Source organism: Mycetomoellerius zeteki, unplaced genomic scaffold (assembly GCF_001594055.1).
Source record: "Mycetomoellerius zeteki isolate Tzet28-1 unplaced genomic scaffold, Tzet1.0 scaffold188, whole genome shotgun sequence".
NCBI lineage: Eukaryota > Metazoa > Arthropoda > Insecta > Hymenoptera > Formicidae > Mycetomoellerius > Mycetomoellerius zeteki.
This window is the reverse complement of record NW_017256836.1, coordinates 650,969-661,375: the sequence shown is the minus strand read 5'-3', so window position 1 is coordinate 661,375 and position 10,407 is coordinate 650,969. Positions and strand designations below refer to the sequence as shown.

Below are 10,407 nucleotides of genomic sequence, written 5' to 3'. Positions count from 1 at the left end.
AAGAATGAGAAACCTTTCTCGGCCTCAATCGCGAAATGCTATTTTTCAATTTCGCGGATGATCTTTTTTGGTCCAGAAATACTTTATAGCGGCTTTTTTAACTCCGCGGAGCGCACATGTTCTGTGATTCACTTTCGCGTGTCACAGGCAACCCCGCGGCGCGCTCCGTGCCTCGTCAACCCCCAGTCAGCGCGACGGTACCCCAGATACGGGGGCCCGTCCAGCGCGCGGATGTCCTCCGGAGCGGCGTGGTAACGAGATAAGAAGCGATAACGACAACAACGCACACCGCAATCGGAGCGAACCGAACGCTTCGGCGCTCGGTATCGAACTGACTGAGCAAGCCAGCAGCTCTGGCCAGCTCACTCCTACTCTTACGATACGTGCGACGCTGCGCTTGCTATCGCGACGAAGAGAGAACAGCGACGAAGAGAGAGCGGCGGCGGCGGGCGAGAGCGCGAGTCCGTCCCGGGGAAGTCGAAAGCACCAGCGCGCACGCCAGCAACACCAGAGGGTAGGCCAGATCATCCCTACCTACCCCCTTGCATCCAGAGAAAGAGTGAGAAGGAGAGTGAGAGGGAAGAGAGGGAAAAGCTCCTCGTCGCCGCAGACTTTTCCCCCGGCCTCGTCGTCCTACATCCGAATTGTTCTCTCTCTATCTCTTTTTTTTTCGCGTATGCCCTCTCTCTCTCTCTCTTTCTCTCGTTCACTGGGACATTCCGCGGATCAGAATTGAAACCGGACTGGAGCTTGATTGGGTGCCTTCGCCCGTGCGAAATGGGACGTGCATCTCCCGGCGCGGTCTCGTGCGGTCAGCGTGCACCTCTTTGGGGTTTCCAACATCGAGTGGTCTCGTATATGATGTACAATAATTTCTCTTATTTAGTTTCTTACATGTATTCGGATTCTATATAATTCATAGGATTTGCGAAAATTTTTAGAACGCTAAGATGTTGACGTATACAAATTATTCGATATGGAGAAGAAGACAGAAACGTGAAATATTTCATACATGCGCATATTTCTTTGATCCATAAAATTAGACATTTACCTTTCTGTTATATTTGTCTTTCGAACCAACACGGTTCAGTGATATAAACGCATATTGTGCGGACCGTCACGCAACTACATTGCAAATTTTGCATCTTTCTGAAAATAATAAAAGTCACTTCTTAGTGTCTTGAATTTTTATTTTCATTTCCTACTTCACATTCCTCCCTAATACCAAACTAAAAATTGCAATAAAAAATTACAATACAAAATATTATTGAACTTATTGTTATGTAACTTTTACAATGTAGATAAAAATATAATTATTAAATTTATTGTTGTTACAATAAAAAATACTGTAAATTTATTATATATATTATGTATATTATTAACATAAAATTGTTTATGTTACCCTTCTTTATATTTAAAAATTTTATTATAATTTTTTTAATAATAAAGAGTATGTCTAATTCATTTATGTTCCAATAAATGTTAAAATATAAGAATTTTTTTCAGTAATGTGTATATTATAATGTCGAATAATTTATACTTATATATCCAATTTTATTCATTATTAATTACTTAATATTAAAACTATTGTTTTAATAAAATTTTAATGAAAAGATATTGATTTCTTTCATCCATATCGAGAATCTAACGTATATACGTTAATTTCGTTGATGCCACTCTGATGAGAATCGAGATAGGATCTTTTCTCCCATTTATATCTTTATCCACTGCGAAATCCGGAATTTTCTGTAGATTGAAACGCGGATTGAAGCGAAAGTTGCAAATCCAATGAGATGGCCCTCGACCATGTAAAATCAATACACACTGGAAAGTCAAACTGTTAACGTAAGCATGAAAAGAGTACGAAGAATCGGAATAGTTATTCTTTTCACCAGTAACCTAGATTACCACGGACTAGACGAAGTAAATTCAAACAGAAGGAAGTGTGGAGTTTACCAAAGTACGCTAGAATTATAGACGATCTTGGTCAGAAGTATGGAGCTCTTTCGCTAAACTGTACTAACGCGAACTAGTTAGCGTCCGCAAATTAAAAGAAGCAGCAAATTCTTGAATTACTTTAGTAATAGTTCCTCTCAATATTCATTTCTTTAGTATTCATAACTTGACCTACAAATCTTCCCTGTAATCGGAATTATTGTTGCGAATTATTAAACTTCAATTAAGATCGATTGTCAATTAAAACAAAATTATTAATTTTTAATTCGATTAAGCGTCACGGCAGCTTAATAATTAATAATTTTCAAGCGATTACTTCAACGGGATGATTGCTTCTTTCAATAACATAGACAATTGAGAAATAAATTATGCTTCTACGCTGCTATTTTTCTTTCTTCATCTCTTATCGCTGAAAGACCCTCCGTTTATCGTAGATATCCGATGAATTGGAATTGAACCTAACTGATTGGGCTCCATCGATCGTACGAGGTAAAATGTATGCGAATTCCGGTGATGTGTATAATATATTTCAAGTGAGATTTTTAAACCCGCGTATGATAACATTTAAGTAAATCGCGCCTAAGTGATCCGCAAAATTTGAGAAAGAAGCGAAACTCGTTTTTGTATTAAAAACTTTCGAGCTAACTCACCTTCGGGATTTAGCCCTTATTTATTACTGTCAGTTATGCTGTCACTGAAAGAATTGAGATTGATACTTTCATTCTGTATCTACTTTACATTCTCGATTTCACCAAGTGAGATATGTGCACGTATTACACAATTCTCGAGAATCAACACGAAAACTATTTTAAGGATTAAAATATTTTTCCGTAGGCTCACATAACTTTCCATATAACAGATTCACATATAGATACCTAGATATTCATTCCTTGCTAAATGGCGTCTTTCTATGAAAGTCTTGTCGTTCCAAATTTTCCTCCTGCTTTTATCCTGTTTTTGTTTTCCATTGAATCTTTACATTAATAAATTACGAACAGTGCAATCATTAATTTTATATGCATTATGCGAATGTGACTGAAAACTTGATGATACATTTCAAAAGTTTTAATTACAATAAACATCATAATATTGTCATTAAAATAACTCGATTTAATTTATCTTGTCACAACGATATCATAATAGAAACTGTTATTGTTAAAAAGTGAGATTCTGTTAGCGTCACAACAAAATTAAATAAAACGTTGATTATCTTCTCGTAAATGAGAAACGCTTATTAGATTACAGCACTACAATGTGTATTCGTTGAAGTAACGTCAAGTTTAAGCTTATAAGTAGAATGACTGGCTAAAAGTATGACGCTCCTTTTCAAGAATCTCGAACGATCCATCTTAGCTCCGCACGACAAATTTTTCGGGTCTGCGAGCATGGTATGTACAAAGACGAATTTAAAATGTTTTCTTTTTTCTTATTTTGCTCACCAATTCTTTGACAATTCGCTGCCACTCGGTATTTTTCATTTATTGGGACATTTTTCGTAAATTGAAATTGAATCTGATGATGATATTGAGCTCTATCGACTGTACGAAATAAAATGTATCCAGGGAATGTAGAAAGGAGTGGGTGGAAGATTCGCGTGTACGAAATATGGGATTCAGTTCTTAAATAAATTATCAAGCCACATCAAAAATAACCATCCTCTCTCTGTGCAAAATTATCGTGAACGTCACACAGACATTATTTTATTTAAGTACAATTGAATGTAATAATATAATGAAATACATTCATTGAAATAAATATTTTTTTGACGTATCAAATTTAACATTACCTACTTCAAAAGTTTCCAAAAACTTTGAAAATAGTAAGTAAATAATTGAAGCTACTATATTACGCAATATTCAATGAAATATTGAGAACGTTGAATCCGCAATATTGAATGTTTCACAGCTACTCGTAAAAAAACAATTTGCAACATTCTACCGTCGACGTGTGAAATTGACAATTTCGTTTTTATTAACTTAGCGCCGAACGATCTCGCCGCTTATTTCCATTCTCTCGGGTAAACACGATTTGAAGTTCGGCCGTTTTCGATGTCCTCCGTGCTCGTTAGAGAATGTGTTTTCCACACGTTTTGAACAATTGGATATAGTCACCAGTTACGTACATACGTACGCCAGTGGGAGTTTTCGCTAAAGTTTGCAACCATAAAATTGAAACATTGTAGTTATACCACTTCTAAATCAAAGATATTATTATTATCATTATTATTATTTTAGCTCGATTACGTAATATTTCTTAGAACAATCTCGACTATAAATTTTCTCTTGAGGCCATATTTTGACTATTTGAAGTTAATTTATTCGATATTAACTTTCACACTTAAACATCAATATAAATAATATTTCGAAATATACACAAAACCAAAATTCATATATTTCTAAATATGGCTTGATGCTAATAGCATATATTTAACGTTCTATTGCGCGGTTTACGCGTGTTGTCTGTATAAATTGACTTCGTGGCTGACATTTCCGAGACCGTCATAGTGTAAGCACTGTCCCTATTTACAATTATCGCAGGTAAAAGCATAACACCTAATAACGGTGCGTTATGCTTAGTCGTGAACATGCATATACGCGTGTTGGATTACGGTCGCATATGCGCGTAATGCAAAACCGTGCGGGGGTGTCCGTGCAGTAATTTGCATACGTATCTCCACTGTAAATTAAGAGTGATATATATTGGAAACTTTAACGCAAATTTTTGCATAATTGCACAGACCCAAAGTATTTAATACTTTTATGTATTCAATATTCGTGTGTGGGAAGTATCACTATTAACCACGCAGGTTAACTTTTATTAGCGAACTCATTCACGCAACATGGAGCTTGATTAACGCCAATGTTGGCTCTCGTGTGAGAAAGAGTAATTGGAAATGTGGGAAATCCAAGCAACTCTCTGTGCGGAGTTTACATTTCCAAGTGTAAACTGTAATGAAACAAACTCTCTAGATACTTCAATTACAAAGCAATCATACACTACGCGAAGCATGTCGCTAATTTCTTGCAATATCTACTATACGTGTTATTGTATTTGAGAAATTTTTGCATATAAGCGGTGTAAAGTTATATACGTAAACATTTGTACGATGTAGAAAATAGAATATAGAATTCGTGAACTCATGTGAGAGCGTAACAAAAGTTCTTATGTCAAGAGATACTCAGGACTGAAGAAGGAAGACAAATAAGAGAGCAACTGCGAAAAAGAAAAAGAATTTAAGAACAGAGGGAGAAGAAAAGAAAGAAAAAAGACAACGACAAGAATGAAACGTCATATAAAAAAAATTAAGGTTTATCATCTGTACCATTTGCAAGTCGTAAAGGGCATTACGCTTTTACGTATAATCTTTTTAACAAGCAGATTTTGATGTAAATTATTACTAAGTTTTTAAAGAAGATGAATAAAAGAGAGAAAGAAATAGAGAGAGAGAGAGAAAATACAAAATAATTAGAATCGATATTATTTAAAGAGTGACGGGTAAATTAAAGAAAATTGCGGCTTTATAAGAAAAAAAAAATGGAGAGCTTTCTTAAGTATTCTTGTGGGATTCCGTAAATATTAACTATGCTAGTCGTATATATATTTAGTGCCAATGCCAAGACAATATTCTTCTCGATGTGTAAATTGTTTTGTCAGCGAGTCGAGTGCAACGCTCGCTTAGAGGTATATAGAAGGTCTTACTATGGAAATAAGAAAAATGAAAAATTGCCTAACGTCCCTGGGATCATTGTATTACCAATTTAATTTAAGAGAGTTCGTGGGAGAGGGGACTCAGAAGTGCGAGTAAAATTATTTCCCGGATGGTATGAACAATGCTTTACGAAGTTGAGTTGAAAAAAGCTTTCTGAGAAAAAAAGGTGACATTGTTATCCCCGGTGACAGCACGTGGCAATTAACTTTCTGCTCCAAGTCAATTAATAGAAATAATAAATAATTAAACAGTATATTTTACACACAATAAATATTCTATAATTATGGACTTTAATGTCTTTCAAATATTTAATATAATAGAAGCACGAAAGATAAGCGTTAATTATAGTATAATGTAAAGAACTTTTAAGTTTAAATAAATATAATTAAAAGCTATTTGGTAAATTGTAAATAACCTAATTTACAGCTATTCCGCAATAAATTCCATATTTAACCACAAATATCTTATTAAACGCATGCTTGTACTGTGTGTGCAGTGGGTGACCACAAATATCTTATTAAATGCACTAGATGTACGTGCATATGAGTGTGTTGTATGTTTCGTAGTGACGTATGTACATGTGTTTTAATCTCAAATTATGAGCTCTACCTTTTTAACCGTGTTTTTTTCGTTTTCGCTTTGTACCTTTATCCTTTATATACTGCAGGCACATTATCAACTGAGTTAGCGCTCCAAAGAACTTCCTTTTTAGAGTGGCATTGCAAATCTACTTTCTACCTGTATAACCGATAATTTTTTATCAAATCTTTTTATCAATCCAGAGATATATACGTTGTATATTATATCCTCTCTCAATACGGCTTTTATATTTCAAACAGTTCATTTCTAGATTACTCGATTTTTGTATTTCTACTGCAAGATCGTAAATGGGTTAGAAACGTTTTATCTGCAAGGGAAGATATTACGCGAAGTTAAGTGAGAGACGTGATAAAGCGCTTTATGTGCTCCGCAACAAAATTCTGATAAAATAAAAAGTTTGGCGAGATGTCTGCACAAATGGAAGATGCCTTCACAAGTTCTAATAAAATAATTTCTAGTTGGATTTTTGTATTTTATTAAACGTAAACTTGTATACGCTAATAATGTATGTACTATCGATTAATGAGAGAAAAATGGAAAAAAATTTGAAATTAAAAAATGCTGCATAAGTTTACAATATACGATCGTTTACTATTCTATATATTTTCTCAATCTCGAGAAGACATAATTATACTATCTAATGTAATTATAATTAAAGACAATTTGATTATTCGCTAATGATAAATGCAACGAGTATCAATGAAATGCAATTTTCGAGAGAGAGAGAGAGAGAGAGAGAGAGAAGAAAGAGACATATACAAATAGATTGGATCGAAGTTGGCCAAATTTTGGCCTTCGTCTGTCATGGCCGCGCGTCTCGGCGCTATCGGGACTCGCGTCTGCGAAGAGAACGAATACGAGAATTGCTGGCAGCTCAGCGGAAGCGGTGAAGCGGAAGAAGCAATCGGAAGCTCGGGGCCACGCGCATTGACCTACTCGCGACATTGGACGCACGTGGACTACGCCATCACTGCCGGCATTAGCAGGCTCCTCAAGCAGTCCAGGCGAAAGCAGTCGGCGAGAATTAGGAAATGCATGTGTCTACCGTCCAATTATGCTCTCATAGAGTTCCCCGTGGTTTGGTCCGAGCTAAGGTCGGTAATCAGGCGCCATCTTAATTAAGGCACTCCATCCTCCAACCGCGGCGCGGAGTATTAACTTTCTCTCTCGAGATAATGCGTGGTTTTCAGATAGAAGCGCAATTTTACGAGATGTTTACTAGCTTTTAGGAAATTAACCAATTTTCGCAATTGATACACGATTGTCCTACATAAGAAACGAGTTTTAGAGTATTTTCCGTACTTTCTCGCAAAATGTATTTAAGAATAAAATTTAATAATCTTGTTTTATAAATTAACTACATGTTATTACAATTTCTTATGACATAAGGACATTGGGCTGAAATTAGCTTTAATATGCGTACAAATCTATAATTCGTAAATTAATTCATCCAAGTAATATATTACATAACTTCAATTCAATCAAGTATTGTAATTTATATCTATTACGTTCATTCATTTGCACGTTCAAAATTTTGTAATAAATTAATTATAAAATACGTGCAACGTTCTCAGAATTGTGACGAGTCTATCGGCTTCAGGGCTAACCAGCAGCTGTGTGACGGCGTCATAAGATGTCTGGAGGATCAAGTCTTCCCAGTCCATCGCGCTATATTATCTGCGGTGAGCCCCTATTTCAAGGCCCTTTTCACCAACAGCCTGAAAGGCGGCAAAACCGAGACTACGAAAGTTGTTATTTCCGTCCCCGGTGAAATCTTCAGTCTGATTCTCGACTACGCCTACACAGGTACCTGCAACGTAAACGCCGATAATGTCGAACAATTATTGCCGCTAGCCGATCAGTTTGAGGTGCTCGGAATCATCCAACTCTGTTGTCAGTTTTTGTTACAGGAGCTACGACCAGAAAATTGTTTAGGTAAAGCAAAAATGTATATAAAATATAACAATACAAGAACAATTAATCGCGAGATAATAGTATAGCATAATTTTAGTTTGACTCAGTTAGCGAAAGATAACAGTTTGAAAGTTAAATTACTCGTTCATACCGAACTTCGATGTTGATTTTCGATTTTCCACATGAACAATTCATGACATTTATGTTAGAAACAACTTTGACTATTGTTACAGGTATTTTCAAATTTGCACGACACTACTTCTGTCACGATCTTGAGAAACAGGGACGGAAATACATACGTCACCACTTCAAGCGAATATTGCAGGAGAGCGCGGAGTTCAAGGATCTTCTTTGCGACGAGCTAGAAGCAATATTGCGCGATGACGAGCTCAATGTTAAAAACGAAGAAATTGTGTTTGACGCCGTCAAGACGTGGGTCGAAGCCAGAGTCGAGGAGAGACGGGTTTATTTACCGAGGTTGCTGGAATGTATACGTTATGGTCTCATGAGTCATAAGTATTTCATTAATAACATCGTCAACTGGAAACTCGTTGAGAAGGATGAAGTAAGTTCATACCTTCATCGTTGCTGATCCTCGTGCCTTGTTTTGCTCCATTTCGAATCAAATATAATAGTGCTAGGCGTAGGTAGTGCAGATATATAGTTCCTTCGTAATTACTTTCTAACAAGATATAGCATTATATATAAACTAAATTAATTCATTACTCACATTCTATGTAACAGGTATTTCTATTTTACTCGAAAAGGAAATATTGGAGTATATTAAAATATACACATTATAAACTATCATACGTAATATTTTTATAAAAATATAAACTGTTAATATATTTAATAAAATATAGATTTTAATTTTTATTGTAATAAAAATATATATTTAAATTATATAAACAATAATTTTTGTTATATTTTTAATTTTTATTACATTTCCCTTTCAGTTTTCATTTTTGTATGATACATTTTAGTCACGTTAAATCTGTTCAAATTTTCTAAGGCGTGCCAACAAATATTAATTCCTGTAAATACGTATCTAACCGAGCAAGAATTGAAACAAAACGGAGAAATCGATTTAAAAAATCCCATTGCGAGACCTCGTGTTCCATACGAAATTCTCTTTGCGATCGGAGGATGGAGTGCTGGTTCGCCCACCAGCTTTGTAGAAACTTACGACACAAGGTGCGCCAAGCTCTTATAAAGTAATATCGCATAACCGAAATTTCCATAGAAATCGAAATTTGTGAGAGTCCAAAAATAACAATAATGCATACATACTGGATTTCAATTTAGGCTTCAAATAAAAATAAATAAACATTTTCTTTAAACAGAATATTTTTCTAGTCCACTTGAGGTCAGTTTTTTACAAAAAAATATTTATCTTTTTTAAACATTTTAAACTCTTCTGACATCAATATAGTTGCTTAACTTCTGTACTATTTATTTTTAGTCTATATTAAACATTTTGATATATCTTGTTTTGTATTTTATAAAGTAGTAAAACGTTAAAAAGATTAGCTATATTGAAACAGTATATAAGACCATAAAAAAGATAACACATACTAACGCAATTTTAACATCATAGAAGGAATATTAACCTTTGCATAACTATCACTTTAGAATATCACATATGCTAAGTAGATACGCCTTGAAAGTCTTGTAACTTACCTAAATACGACCTTTAGAGCTGACAGATGGTTTCTATCAGTGAATACGGATGTAACGCCGAGGGCTTATCACGGACTATGTGTCCTGAACAATCTTATCTACATGATCGGCGGATTTGATGGTAACGAGCACTTTAACACGGTACGATGTTTCGATCCAACAACAAAAACATGGCGGGAACGAGCCTGCATGTATCATGCTAGATGTTATGTCAGCGTTTGCACACACGGTGGGTTTTCTACAGACTAAGAATCTAATTATAAAAAGGACAAAGAAGGTTTTTTTCCAAATATAATTATCCGATTCTTATCTCTTATTAATATTAAATAGCGTCTTGATGCTAGATAAATAAAATTCGAAACTTAGCAATCTTTACCTGTTTCGTAATGTTAAAAAAATTATTAAGTAAGATAAATGTCCCAGTAGTCAGACGTTTAAGCGTTAGGTTCTCATAAATAATACAATTTATATTATCAAAAAGGTTTTTAATATAAATATTTGTATTCATTTGAAAACTCAAGACTCCCTTAAACAAGGAAAAATTATTT

The 10,407-nt window shown here is 34.9% G+C and overlaps 1 protein-coding gene across 2 annotated transcripts in view; it reads left to right on the top strand.

The window, feature by feature from the left end:
- Positions 1-7,067: 7,067 nt before the first annotated feature.
- Positions 7,068-10,407, top strand: part of LOC108721889 (kelch-like protein 10) — a 7,589-nt gene continuing 4,249 nt past the window's right edge. Inside the window, exons 1-5 of one of the 2 annotated variants that reach the window (XM_018446677.1) lie at positions 7,068-7,359; positions 7,866-8,200; positions 8,413-8,744; positions 9,192-9,373; positions 9,877-10,088. In XM_018446677.1, the coding sequence (XP_018302179.1) occupies positions 7,070-7,359; positions 7,866-8,200; positions 8,413-8,744; positions 9,192-9,373; positions 9,877-10,088 (1,351 nt within the window). In that variant the 5' untranslated portion in view covers positions 7,068-7,069. Of the gene's footprint in view, positions 7,360-7,839; positions 8,201-8,412; positions 8,745-9,191; positions 9,374-9,876; positions 10,089-10,407 lie in introns of both variants that reach the window. The other variant, XM_018446678.1, reaches the window with a different exon arrangement.